Below are 15,306 nucleotides of genomic sequence, written 5' to 3' on the forward strand. Positions count from 1 at the left end.
TTTGGTGGTGTTATTCGTACTAAAGTTAAATAAATGTTTACAGTAGGTTGTGTAGATTAAGCTCGCAGATTTGAAGCTATGGTCTCAAGTCCACATGGTTGCACGCTGAATTACATTTGCAACGTCTTTCAGATATTGAAAATCAATGTTGCAGCAATTACATAATTAGCACCATGGCAAGCATTAACTTGGATGGATATAATATTTTATGATTCATGAGAATAAGAAAAGAAAAGCAGTATTATCTTCTTCGGTTAAGACTGGCATACGCCTACCCTTTCCTTTTGCATTGATGAAACTAAAGCTTTGTTTTTTCCTTGCTGTTTTAAAAAGATGTGGGTTTTCCTGAACAATTTTTGCTGATAACACATGACAGCAGTCGGTTATTTGATTTGTTAGATGGTAGATGACCATCTAACAAAAGTAGAAAACCATGGTGATTTTGTTAGATGCAGAGCCTCATGTAACTTGATTTACCATGACTCTGTTTTAAAAAGATAGCCGTCTTCTCTTTGGATAATGGAAACTAGGATTTAATTCTGAGAAAGCTTTAAGCTTCTGAAAACAAGGAGATCTTGTTAACGAGCGACTCCAACTAGCCTGAAATTGTCCTCTTGCGTGTAAAAATTTGAGCTTGCAATTAGAATTATTAGAAACTATGATTGTGAAGGTGAATGTTGCAGATAAGATGTAGAGATAAAGTTTGATCAACAATGAATGAAATGTGCTTGTCACACACAACACAGGTGATAACAGAGTCGATGGCCTCTCTTGCTTTCCCCTGATCACTGAAGATATAACTGATTTGGCTTCCAGATTGCAGGAATTTCAATCTTCTCGCAGCACGGCTAGATCATAGCTTTTTCATATTGATAATGAATGCAATCCCCCCATCAACAAAAAGAGAGAGAACGCATTTGGAATCAAAAGATCCGCCTTCTGTTATTTCTGATACAATTAACACAGACGTATTCACTGTTTCAGAGTTCATGAGAAGCTGAACATTTGATTCTAAAAAAACAATGATTAAAAAATAGAAAAAGAAAAAGTGAAGAGCAGAGCCCATTCCCAAAGGACTAAGGAAGCGGTTCATGTCCCAGGAACATGAAGTCACGATTGTTGTTGTGTGTTGGTGAGTCGTGGGATCTAATATTTCTAGAAATTCACTTTCTCCAATCTTTCCTTGAATGAGACAAGTCCGTCCCTCCTCTTGACTCGAAGAATTGTGCCCTTAAGAGAAAGTAATAACCCTTTTTTTGTGTGTTTTGGTGACAAGTTTGTGGTGTTTAGATTGAAAAGAGAACAAATTGATGTTCTTTATCCTTTACAGGGCGTATATTCTGACAGAAAGGAATGGAAAGGAGAATAATATATAAAGGAAACTAAACCATTTTCTTCGTTTGTGTGCTGAGATAGAGGGAATTTCGTTGGTCAAGCACTGACCATGCATTCAGAAAAGATAAAAAGAAGCTAGGGATCATAACACGAAAAATAAAATATCCATTGAAGTGAACATGGAGTATATTAAGATTATAATTGTTTTTGTGTCAAAAATATTTTTAAATTGTTTTTGGTTTTTTAATATAATAATATTAAAAATAATATTTTAAAAATAAAAAAATATTATTTCAATATATTTTTAAGCATTTTTATTTTAAAATATATTGAGATATAAAATATATTGAAATTGCATGGAACTCAATTAAATAATGCACTGGTTCTACTTAATTTTTTTTAAAAAAAACTATGTAATGTTTTGTTTTTATTTATTTTTCATTGATATTTGCGTGTTTTCCAAAAAAAAAATATAGTTCTTAAACAATTCATTTAGTTTTTTAAAAATACTCAATTAAAATTAAATAAGTTATAAATAATAATTCTAATTCAACCAGTATAATAATATATTATCGAATAATAAATAATTTTATTCGCAATATAAGATAATGGTTCATTACAATAATAGACACCAACACAGGATCTCAACTGTGCCACTGTGACATTTTGTTTTGAATCGGAGAGAATAACGCCTTAGCAGGTGCTGGCTGATGATGGCAGTGGCACGCCCTCATGAAACCATTATCACGCTCTCAGGTATATTATATCAATTACAGGAGTAAAACAGGATGGAAGCAGCTGTGGAGATTCAGAGCTTGCAGGGCTTCTTCGGCAAGCAATATTAATCCAATCATATAAAATGTATCCAGCACCAATATGGTCTCCGACACTATATTATATGTCTCTGTCTCTCTTGCATTCTGGGGGCATTGAAGGGTATCTTGATCTATCAGTGCAGTAGTTGTAGATGGTATATTTCTGGCGGACCCAGCTGAGCCTCCTGTACTGCAAGGCGTCCAGATCTTGGAACTCCTTCTGGTCCCACCATCTAGCACCCTGTGGGGCACAGAACTTGGCTTCCACGGAGGCCTCGCACCCATCTACGTGGAAACTCCTGTAGGAGGCAATAAAGGGTGCCTTGGACCAGTCTGTCTTCTCGAGTCCACCCCTGGTAGCCCAATCATCGGCATTCCATAGACTTGAGTATATCTTCATTGGCTGGTTGAATGGAAACTTCACTCCCAAATCTTTGCAGTTCTTGAACACTCTGATTGGCACATCATCCACGAGGAACCTGAAGGACACCACTCGTATAATTAATGCACCAGCTTTTACAAAATAGCATTTGATCCAGTTTCTCAGAGAGAAATATGACTATACATGCACGTTGTCAATAACATCCCAGTTGCACTGCACTTTATCAAATTAAACTTTATAGTAGTATTGATAATTAAATATACAATGATTATACAAATTGATTAATAGAGCATTAAATATTATGATCCATCAGATTGGATTATACATTATATAACACTGCTTCGCATGCACACGATTTGCTTTTTTGGGACAGGATGGACCATATCTATATAATAATTTGTCCATTTAACATAATCAAATCACAAAGGGAGAAAAAGCGACCTCCTTTCACCATGTTTCAACAGAATCCTCTGAGGTGGTGGATATGTTTCTTCATTGCCAAACTTTAGAATTTAGACAGTAAGAAAAGGTTTTAGCAAAAGGGTAATTGAACACAACTTGTTCTTTCTTTTTCAGGGAATGAAAACTAAGATATGGTTGACCCACCACCCACCATGGATGTTGCAGTACTCGGGTGAAAATTTGATTGGGAGATTCTTGAAATTGAATAATATTGGGATAGCAACATCTTCCTTTTAAAGAACTTTAAAGAGGAAGGATCCATATGGTCAATTCTAACTAATTTGAAACCGAAATTTAATTGAGATGAGGTGTTGAGACTGGATTGCTTAAACTCTCTCTTTTATGGCCGAGAAGTTTCCTAAAATTTAATGCAGAAAGATGAAATAGGAAAAAAGACTTACACTATTATGTACATGTTCCAGAGGACAGAATAGTAGTGGAATTCCTTGGTTGGGTCAAACCAGAGGTAAATCCTCTGTTCTCTATCTCCCTTGCCTCCTGTGAAAACATTTGTCTGCAAAATGTAGGGCTGGCCAGTCCTGTTTCCTAAGAACTCAAAGTCTATCTCGTCATGCTCCGAGTTTTGTGAGGATAGCTGCCAAAGAAACAAACAAATAATAACTTTAATGATAATAATAATAATAATAATAATAACTAAGAAAAAGATTGACTGAGAAATCGGGATTGATCAATAAAGGAAAATCTTTTCTAAAATCCCAAGTAAAATGAAAATGACCAGTCGCAACGTGATGAGAAATGCTTACATAGAAAGCAGTAACTGTTCCAGCTGAGTCACCAGGAACCAACTTCATTTGCATACTGAAATGGCCAAATAAGTATGAACCTTTTGATTGGAAACCAGTACCTTGGCAATATCAAACCCGTTATTGTTAGCAAAATATGCCAGCGGACGGTGAAGAGAAAAGTAAAAAATAAAAAGGCAGGGAGAGCTCTGATTATAACACACACTCACAGTCACACACACCTGTGTATTTATCCAAGTGTAGCTGAATCTCATTGCCTCCATTGAAGTACTTAATGTGGTCAAAAGCCCATGTAGGAACATAGTTCCTACCGAACGCCACATCCACTGGCTTCCTCGGGGCAGCTCCCATTGTTCCAGATACCATAACCAGCATGCCAAGAAATAAAGTCCACAGATAAGCAGCAGCCATGTTTCTGAACATTTTCAAACAAAATTTTTAGTTTTTGACACGCATAAGACGTTAAAAGGCGTCAAGAAAATGAAGATGCAATTATATTCAAGGTTCTAGAGTAGCGAGCCAGCAATTAGCATTCTCACCTAAACGTAAAGAGTGCTGAAAAGGAAGAGAATTGGTTGAGGAGAATGGAGGAGGAGATGCCCTTTAAATAGCGGTTGATTTTCAACTAACATTAAATTATTGATGTGCATGTGGGGGCTAGCCTTTTCATTTGATCCAAAAAAACCATAATAATGCTGTGGTAACACAGCTAGCTATTACAGACACCCTATTTTTTTAATTAATATGAGTATTAGACTAGTTTATGTAAATTTCAATTAATTTTTTGAATTTTAAAATTAATCATCATATAAGTTTTTGTTATTTTATAAAACTTTAATTAATAAACAAACTTAGAATTTAATGAATTTAACTACACCGTTCATGATTCAATCACCTATTTTTATGTGAGGGTGGTGGAGAAGAGAGGTGCATTATTTAACTTTTTGCACGTTGGGGTCTGTCGAACTATGTGGTTGTGCAATCGAGCATGCTTGGCGACGAGAGGAGAATGTGTTTTGAAAGTTGGAAACATTTGTGGGTTTTTCTTCTCTTTTTTTTGGGTTAATGGGAAAGGGAAAAACTGGTGAAGGTGGACACGTACCGACCACTGGTTACTTTACCCATTTCCCCCTTTCTGTCTTTCTTAACCTCTGCATCTCTCACCTCAGATATCTGGGCCACTACGTTTATTCGGCTCTTGTCACTGTTTTTTTTGCTTTTCGAGGACTGCGCTTTTCTACTTTTGTCTTCTTATCCATTGGGCTACTTTGCTATCATGACCAAGCCCACCGACCCTACTTTCTACTTTATTTTTGCAGATTTTTTCATGTATTTTAAGATATCTTTATTTTAAAAATATATTAGAAAAATATTTTATTATTATTTAAAAAAATATTTTTAAAATCAACATATAAAAATGATTTAAAAATTTTAAAAAATAATAATTTAAAATAAAAAAATTTAATTTTTTTTAAAACATACAAACAAACAGATTTTTTATCCGAAAAATACTACATTTTAAAATGACAAAAACTCCTCTCTTCCCTTTTCTTTATAGACATGTGACTTTCCATATTTGCCAATATCTTATTTGCATGAAAGTTATTGAGTATATTATTTATAGTTTCATGCTATGTTATTTGCAAAATTAATAAAGGATGTAGATAAATTATTGTATCTGCACTTACAAAATATTATTTATTAAAATAGTATTTTATATATTTTTAATTTTATTATTTAATATGATGTTATTTAGAAATTAAACTTTGTAATCTTTTTTAATTTTTTTTTTATTAAATTATTCTGGTATCTTGGACTTGGTTTTTCTTTTTTATCTTAACTTTTAACATTGGATATATTAGAAATAGAGTTTTGTAATTTATTTTTATTTATTTTTTATAAAATTATATTGATGCCGTTACCTAAATCACGAATTTAATATATTAATCCGGGTTGACTTGAGTTATTTAGGAATTGGACTTCAGAATGTTTTTCAACTTCTTTTTTTGTAGAGTTATCTTGGTCTCATGAATTTAGTTTTTTTTTTTTTTTATTTCAACTTTCAACATTGAATCTATTAGAAATGGAGATTTGTAATTTGTTTTGCTTTTTATAAAGTTATTTTGATCTCACAACTCATGTCACGAGTTTTACAGGTTAGCCCAGGTTAACCTCAGTTGTTTTTTTCTCTATTTTTTAATTGAATTTTTTAATTTTATCCTTCAATATTGAGTTGCTTGAAAATTAAGCTACGTAATAGTTTTTTGATTTGTTTTTTATATAATTATCTCAATCTCATGACCTAGGTTGTGAGTTTTGCAGGTTGACCTAGGTAATTTTTTTAAATTTAAATTTTATTTAATTTCTACCTTCAACATCAAGTTGGTTAGGAATTGACTTTAATAATTTATTTTAATTTATTTTTTTATAAGATTATCATGATTTTATGACTCAAACCGCATATTTAATGGGTTAACTTGAGTTGATCTATAATTTTACAATCTTAGGAAGCGTTTGGGAACGCGGTTCAACCCGCGTTCCTAAAAAATTTGAAATTTTTTTTTACTAAAATTTAATATGATTTATACGTTTTGGATCGTTTTGATGTGCTGATGTCAAAAATATTTTTTAAAAAATAAAAAAACATCATTGGCATGCATTTTGGCACGAAAAGTTATATGAAAAGCACCTGCAACCACACTGCCAAACACGCTCTTAATATTTTTTAAAAAAATTCAATATATTGTAATATCAATATTTAAAAAAACAATATCATCCTATATGTATTATGTATTATATTTTGAATTTATTATTAATTTTGTTATTAAAAATTATAGTAATAATACTTAAGTATTTTTTATATTAAAAAAAGCAATATGATATACAACGCAACACCGCAACACCAACAAATTATCTAGTAATAATCTAAAACAAGAAATTTGTGAAACTTATCGTGCCGGCTCAGTTTGATTTCCAAATTTGCCAAACAAATAGGAAAATATTTTAGTGGAAAATAAACCAAAAGGTGCCTGTCAAACTGTCCCCGACTCCCGGTGGTCCATGCCGAGGAAAGAGCATCATCATGTGGGTGCATGATTCATGACTTTCTGATCGCTTCTCACCATTCACCACTTCCATATTCCTGTGTTTTCACTTACTTGTGGCTAGCTTACGTTAATTCTCAACGAGTACAGTTTGAAGCGGCCACAGCTATGTTTATCGTTGCCCTGACGTATCGTTAATTGGAGGCAATTTGTTCTAAATGAAATTCATAAACATATATATAACCTTCCAAATTCTGTTTTCTGGGTTGATTTATGAATTTTGGGTAATTTTCTGCTCCTTTTACCTTTTCTTATACTCTAGAAATCTGAATCCCTCCCATCGGATAGGGTTTGAATTCAAAATATTTTTAAGGCTTATTTGTAAGTATAGGAGATGATTTTAAAAAAAAAAACACATGAAAATAATATATATTTTTAACTTTTTAAAAATTTATTTTTGATATTAGAATATTAAAACTATTAAAAAAAAATATTATTTTAAAGCTTAAATAACATTCAAAGAATCTCAAAAACAGGTTGATGTACAAGAAGCACTAATTGGATGATGAAAGATATTGATCATTGGCCTTATTTTTTAATTCATCCTCACTGACACTTAGATGTTACGTGTTTTTTAAAAATATATATAAATTACATAATTCTATAAAAAGTAAATGGTGTAATTTAAAATGTAATAGGATGATCAACGCAATTATATGTATTGTAATTAAAAAATAAAACATAATCGCAAACAATCCTCAAATATATAGTTGTATGATCACAATATTCCAATTTCTTGATCTTGTCTAGTTGGACTTGTATTTGAAACCGCTGCATGATAGATGTGCCTCGCTAGTTAGAGACCGCAAAGAGATAATAGAGAGTGGGTGGGATTTATCAAAGAGAGATTGGGCCACAGTTTGTTTGCAATCACTGAACTGAGCTAGTTTTGAGGTGGGGGTGGGTGCCTGTGACATTATCATGTGAAATGGTCTCCGAGGTCTGAACAGAGTCTTCCAGCACATGAGTTGTTTAGCTAGTGCCGGCCAAAATATATACTGATCACCCGCCTGTAAATCTTGACAGGCCTGCAGGGGAGGAGGTCACTGTCGCTGTACAATGGATCTTCTGTAAGCATCTCTAAACTGATTCTGAATTGGCCTTTTCTGGGCTTGGTTTTTATCTTAAATACAAAAGTTTAACTTAGACTTATATATAGAAGATTGAGAGTGTGCGTGTATATATATATATATATATATATATATATATATATATATATATAAAGACTCATGAATTTAATTGCAGAAATCATAACAGCAAAAGGTAGGTTCACGAGAAGGCGACGAACACGAGAACAACAATGCGAGCACCTAATCTTGTGATTTTAGCATATTCATTTTCCACTCTCCTTCTATCTATAAAGAGGTTTTGCTTTCGCTTCCTTGTCATATGATGTGACCCTATTTGACATTAAAAAGCCAATTGACATAAATATTGCACATGGGTTCAGGGATCAATCAGGCAGCAGTTCTATAAATCTATGGCGGATCATCGTCTAAGCTATAAATGGTTGAAAATGAATGCCATGTCTAAGATAAGGAGGATCTAGTACCGAAAATCTAGAGGAATCTTGCGGTCAAACCACGAGGGATACCGGTAGATTTCCTCTTTTTTTTTTTTTTATCAGAATGTGGATAGAATTTTAAATTGTGGTTTTGATGGATTAAAGTACCGCTTTGTTCGTAGAAAAACACTTTTTAATATTTAGTATTTTCAGTTCAAGAAAAAATTAGTTTACAAAACAAGATGTTTTTTTTTAAGATAAAACATATTTTTACACTATAAAAAATAAAGTAAAATAACTAAAATTTAAAAATATCATGTTATTTGTTAATTATATAAAATTTTATTTTTAAAATTTAATTGCTATATATTTTATTTTATTTTTTTTTAATTTTATCTTATAAAATTTAATTTTTATATGAATTTTAGTTTTTATTTTCTTAATATTATTTGTTGTGTTTGTATTTTTTATGAAATTTTCTAATAAAACAAACACAACAACAAAACAAATTATTAAGAATTTTCATTTTCAATTAGCCATAATTATTCACACTTCTAATAATTATATTTTATAAGGACATTTAAAAATTCAAATAATAAATGTCCCTTCATATAGATCCTAAATTTTTTTTAAAAAAAACCCTTTACCCTAATCATTGTTTTTTAATTGATGACAGCACGTAGATGCCTCTTCATTTATTTATTTCGTCCCTACGCTGTAATAAGATGATGAAGTAAGTTCCCTGATTTCTCTCTAATGCGCAGTATTCTAGTTGTAATGTAGCGTAATGTTGCAGAGCAATCATTGTAGCCGAACTTGTACTTCCTCCATAAATGAAAGCAATCTTGGGTACTCGCAGTCTGGTGTTTTGGTCCATGCATGATGAACCGAAAGAACATGAATGGGTTCACGAGCAATGTGCATTAACTTTTGTGGGCTTTACTTACTGTTTAGACAATCGGAAGGTGCAAGATTTTCGTGTTGCTCATTCCATGCCTGTCCTCCAGATAGGGTGAATTAGCACAGGTGTACATGAAAAAAAAATTCTTATTCAACATCAAAAGGAGTATATATCCCGTCGCAAAACTCAAACGATGGTATGCTTGAAGTGAAAACAGCCTTTTGTGTTGTTAATTTAACACATTTCTTTCAATTGAGAATATTTATCTAGCTCGAAATGTGAACGTAAGTAGAAGTTCTAGTGTGTTTGGCAGTGTGGTTGTGGTTACTTTTCAAATAGCTTTTCGTGCCAAAATACATGTCAATGATGTTTTTTTATTTTTTAAAAATTATTTTTAACATCAGCACATCAAAATGATTTGAAAACACTAAAAACATATTAATTTGAAGTTAATAAAAAAATAAAAAAATTTCAAATTTTACTAAAAACGCTTTTGACACGCAGAAACAAATAGGCACTTCAAAAATTATCTCGTGTCGAGCTGATTTATAAGTTTATAAAAGTATACTTTAGAATTTGAAACTCGGACTGCGATCAAAATCCTATCTCAGACAATCTTTAAAGGAATTATTTCGGTGAAAAACGAGCTTCATTTTCATGTCATTGACAAATGGTGTATCTTAATCAGTTTTCAAAGGTGATAGTGGCTGAAGCCAGTAAACATTGCCCAAGGTGATCATTATAGCCACGTTGAAAGAGTGTAGTCAATTTGTTATCACCTGTGGTTTGACTTCGAAAAGACGAGGAACCCGACCTTATGCAGCCAAAACATGTGAGATTAATATTTTGGCAGGTTGATAATTGAGATTTAGACTAAACATCAATATAATTATTCGGGTCCAAGAATCTCTCACAGAACGGTCACCATCGTTCGTCAGTTCTTGTGCACAGATGTCGAGCTGTAATCAAGATTGGTGGTTGATGGGGCACATCTCTGGATAGGAGGTAAATGGCAAAAAAAACTTAAATGCACCTTAGCTGTCCATGAATAATTCATAGCTAGTGCTATGTGCATGTAGCTAGCCACCTCGAACCAGATGGCTACTCGGCTCTAATCATGAATCCTTACAGCTAAGATCAAACCACCTGCAAAAAAGACACGTTTCTGCTCCTGCGTACAATTAGGCCAGCCATCGAACTCCTTTAAGCATAGACTGACTCAAAGAGAAAGCAGAGAAAAAAAAAAAGAAATAATAGTCAAGAAAAGAAGCAACCCATTAAAGCATAAGTTTTGTCGTGGAGCATATGCACGGGAAGAGACCAGAAGAGAATGACTCTTGCAAAATTGATAATTGATTGAGCTAAATCATAGTAAATGAATCACAATTTATTATCTTTACCGACTGTAAAATTCACAATCATGTTAATTGAAAATCAATTTGTTTGTTTTATATTTTTAAAATATTTAAAATATTTTTATTTTTTAAAATTAATTTTTTTAATATTTTTATATTGTTTTTATGTGTTATGTGGCAAATAATTTCTTAAAAATAAAAAAAAATATTATTTTAATATATTTTTAAATAAAAATTATTTTAAAAAATAATGATTATTATATTTGCAAAAACCTTGTTAGAGCTAATAATGGATTCATTTTAATATATATATTTGGTTTTTAACAACTTTATGGGATTATTCTTTCATGCAGAAGGTGAGAAAATATAAGAAAAGGAAGAAAAAAAAGTCAGCATTCGATGCTAAACTCCTAGCAAACTATTTTGAAAATTTAAGAATTTGATAGTACAAAAACTAAAACAATTGAAGCTGAAACAGGGAAGAATGCTAAACTATCCTACTCTCTTTGGTCTTCACATGAAAGACCGCTTCGAAACCTTTGACGATTAGGAGATGAAAGAGAAAAAAGAATCACAATCGAGATAGAGTTGTATGACTTCGAATCACAAGAGATTTTGTGTGGTTCGATTTTATAATTTTTTGGGTCTCAACTATTACGTGAAATTAAGAATACCACGTGTTGTGCTACATATCTCGGATTTGATCGAGATGACCATGGAACCACCGAGCATGTAGATCAGTTGGTACCAAGCTGTTCTAATTTAATCAGGGTTTTTAGTTTTGACTTGAAAATACAGCTGCGTTAAATACATGGAAAGTTTTGTCACCCTTGTAATTTTACACGGCTCTAATTTGGATTAGGCAAAGCCCTATATGATTACCAGATATTGGGCTACATGACTTATCTGAAATGTGATTATAATTATTTTTTAAAATATTTTTTATTTTAAAATATATTAAAATGATGTTTTTTTATTTTTTAAAATCAACTTATTAAAACGATCCAAAATATTAAAAAAATATTAATTTTTAATAAAAAAAATTAAATTTTTAAAAACATAAATTTTCCTGCATTTCCAAAAACTCTATAAAAAACCAGAAGATATCATGGGAGCCAGCAGCATCCTCCAACCTACCATCGAAGCAACAACATCCTCCATTCCAAGCGAGGTGACATCCCCACAGTTTTTTTTAAGAAAAAAATATTGTAAAAACTTTCTTAAGCATCTAAAAAAAAAATATTAATGGCTAGAATTTCTAAAGTCCCCCCTGTCTACGCCTTTAAAATCCCCATTTAAATACCATGGGCCTTATTCTGTAACATTGTTTTTTGGGTAGGCCTATTGTTGTTGCTCTCTCTTTTTTTTTTGAAGAAAATATTTGGGCTAGATTCAAAGTGTAATAATACGAATCTCTTTTTATCAAATAATATTAAGGCAAACGACCTGGGTGACTGTTATAATGCATGGGTTGTTTTGATACAGAAGAAATAGGAGATCCAAAAGCAGCAATGCTGGAACCAAGCCGAACAACTTCAACAGGCACTCATTAAAACTTCCGAGTTGATATTGACATGATAAGAGTCTTCATTCTTCAGTTGCAAGGGAAGAAGAAGAAGAAGAAAAAAACGAAGAAAGAAAGCATGCTTCTTGTTTTACTTAGGCAACCACTTTCAACTCCCAATGAAGCTCATTCGAACCCTCTCCTCCTTACATCAACGCAACCCTTGTGCAGGTAATCTCAAATTCAACATCTCTAATAACTTCAGCTGCGTCTCTATTCCAGTGAGATGGACCAAGTTCCTTGCAATGGAGCAGTCTGTTCAATCATTCTCCTTGCTGTTGGCATCATCATCTTCCTGAGGGCATTCCTTCCTTCCTTATTCGTCGTCTCCTTCCATGGCTTATGAGGACAAACATGTAAGATTTGGCTCGCATAAATGAGATAATAGACTCATAAATGATTTAATAAATATTAATGCTAAAGTTTTATTGATTAATTTAAGAAGTAATTTTGTATTCAGTAACTGCATAATTGATATGTGATGTCAATTCAGAAATAATTCTCTATGTACCTTACAACTACAAGTCTTATTCCATAAAAAACACATAAAGAATTGAAGGTTATAAGAGAAACACGGTTCCTTTTATCAATTCAATATCATGATTTTGCATGTTATGAATCAAGCCATGCTTTCTTTAAATAATTACTTCAATGTGGAAATCATGAATTTATAAGATCATAAACATTATATTTTATATTTAATTGTTAATGGTTACTATAAAACAATTGCTAACACAACCTGGTATGCGCTCATCAAAATCTTTGCTTCTATTTGCGAGATTGTGTAAATAATAGAACAACATTGCATGATTAATTTGTTTCCATACCTTATTAGCAGGAGTGTGGAGACTAACTGAACTGCATCCTTCCCATATTTAAAGCTTTGAATTCCATGAAAAAACATTTGCAATTACTTGATGAATGTTTCTTTTTAAAATCACTTGTTACCTTTTATTTTGAGAATTATCTTGTATAGGAATATAATTACATGCAGTGTATTTTATGTTAGTTATTATAAACAACCGAGGATGACTGCTGATTCATTAATTGAGCCTTTTATTATACTCAGAAACTCGATCTCATATACTTTTCTCAACTTGGTATCAGAACAATACCTTTTTTTTTTTCTTTTAGAACAATACCTTGATAGAACTCTTCATGGATCCTATTAACAATCAAACCGTGACCTCCTCTGTTTTTACTAGTATGTCGGCCGACCCATCTACAGAGCGTGTTTGTTTCCGTGGTTGCTTCTGCGTTTGAAGCAAACCACGGAAACAAATCGTTTGGTAAAATGAGAAACGTTATTTACTGTGTGTAGGACCCACCAGAATTAACGTTCCAAACGCCGGTTCGCCGAAAGCAACATTTATCTGCTTTTTCCTTAGCGTTTGTGCAGAGGGAATTAATTCACTCTGCACTGTTCAAGTGAACAGTGCAGAGGGAATTAATTCACTCCGCCTGTTCACTTCAAGAAAAGTGCTGCAGCAGCTGCATTAGTTGCCTTTAAAGATCAAGCAAATCTGCCAGTGAAGTTAGATGAATTTGGCAGAGATATCAACTTACAAAAACAGATGGATATGGAGAAAAGGGCTCAGGCTCGTCAACGCAGGAAAACTCGTTTTGATTCGAAGAGATTGTCATGCATGGAGGTGGATAGTTCTGACGAGAAAATTAAGGGAGAATTGAGCACGGATGAGAGTGAGAGTGACAGTGAAAAAAATGATGTTTACCAGTCAACCCGTGATTTGTTGCTCCGGACTGCTGAGGAGATCTTCAGTGATGCTTCTTCTAATATTCCCAACTTTCAGTGGTGAAAGAAAGATCTGAAACATGGAAGAAAGAATATTGAAGTGAACAGTGCCCAGTGAATTAATTCACTTGGCACTGTTAACGTTAACAATGTCTCCAATGTGCATTGGACCCGTATGACCCATTGAAATTTTTTTTTTTAATTATGTTTGACTTGAAAAAATATTGTTTAATATTATTCAATAACACTATATAACATAGTATTTGCAGAATTTGATCGCAATTCCAATTTCATTTCTAATGATATGTTACTTGATTTTATTGCACGGTCAAAAAACCATGAAAATTGAAATTCTTATTGGATGAATTTCATACGTGATGAAATTATAGATAAGTTAATGAAATAATAAAAAATATTTGATATAAAGTATTATTTATTTAATAATGTAATAATTGTACTTAAATTTACAATATTTAAATTAAAAACTATCAATATTAATATATATCTTTTTTAATTTTTTTATAACCTCAATTTGAAAAGCATTTTTTAACCAAACACATTAAACTACTTTTTGTTCAACCTCAATTTCAACCACAGTTTTAACCAAACATATATTTTTCCAAACTAACCTCAACTAAAAGTACTTTTTATAAAACAACTTTTTTCAAACCACAACCACAACAGCTACCGCAATACCAAACACACTCTTACTATGTCGATGGTTTTTATTCCTCTGTTTCAGTGCATCGACTGCTCCTCCATCAGTATTTTTTACATCACCAATCTCTCTTCTAGTTTCTGAATCAACTGAGGCGTCTCTTCCCATAAATGTTATTGCTACCATTCCTTGTTTTCATTACAGTGGTGCTGTTGTGATTCCTCTTTCTAACACTCATCAAGTTATATCATTGAAGTTGACCAATAATAATATTTTGTATGGAAGAATGCAGATGAAACAATACTTATTAGGACAAGGGGTTTATGCTTTTTTTTCTTCCATACTCAAATACCAAGAGAGCATGCATCTACCCAAGGAACCGTGGTAATACACCCTTCTCACAGACCTAATCAACTCAAGTGCAGGCAAAACATTACAACACCATGAAATCCCTTAATACACTATCCATATGCCATTACATATTCCTATATCATTTATGTAGTCAAGCATCGACTGCATAGAGCAATAACCTGCGCTTCAAATACTCTGTTATCTCCCCTATCACTTAGTTACTGAGCCGAAACTACCTTCTTGATGATGCGAAATTGCGGATTTCATTGAAAACCCATCTTGCATAAAATGTTCGCTCGAAATCTTGCCAAAGAACGTTATTCTGATGATGACCTACGTGTTTCAATTCAAAAAAAAC

The 15,306-nt window shown here is 32.5% G+C and overlaps 1 protein-coding gene across 2 annotated transcripts; it reads right to left on the reverse strand.

Annotated features, from left to right (window-relative positions):
* Positions 1-1,902: 1,902 nt before the first annotated feature.
* On the reverse strand, positions 1,903-4,460 carry LOC7497570 (xyloglucan endotransglucosylase protein 34). Of its 2 annotated transcripts, XM_002304589.4 has the most exons (5): positions 4,298-4,460; positions 3,980-4,173; positions 3,759-3,859; positions 3,396-3,589; positions 1,903-2,629 (listed from the first exon to the last, which is right to left on the reverse strand). In XM_002304589.4, exons 2-5 carry the CDS (start codon positions 4,167-4,169, stop codon positions 2,230-2,232), a joined length of 885 nt encoding a protein of 294 aa, XP_002304625.2. In that variant the 5' UTR covers positions 4,170-4,173; positions 4,298-4,460; the 3' UTR covers positions 1,903-2,229. The 2 variants fall into 2 exon arrangements, with proteins under 2 accessions (XP_002304625.2, XP_052307765.1); XM_052451805.1 differs by lacking the exon at positions 4,298-4,460 and having other exon boundaries at positions 3,980-4,181.
* Positions 4,461-15,306: the final 10,846 nt, after the last annotated feature.

This window comes from Populus trichocarpa, chromosome 3 (genome assembly GCF_000002775.5).
Source record: "Populus trichocarpa isolate Nisqually-1 chromosome 3, P.trichocarpa_v4.1, whole genome shotgun sequence".
Taxonomy (NCBI): Eukaryota; Viridiplantae; Streptophyta; class Magnoliopsida; order Malpighiales; family Salicaceae; genus Populus; species Populus trichocarpa.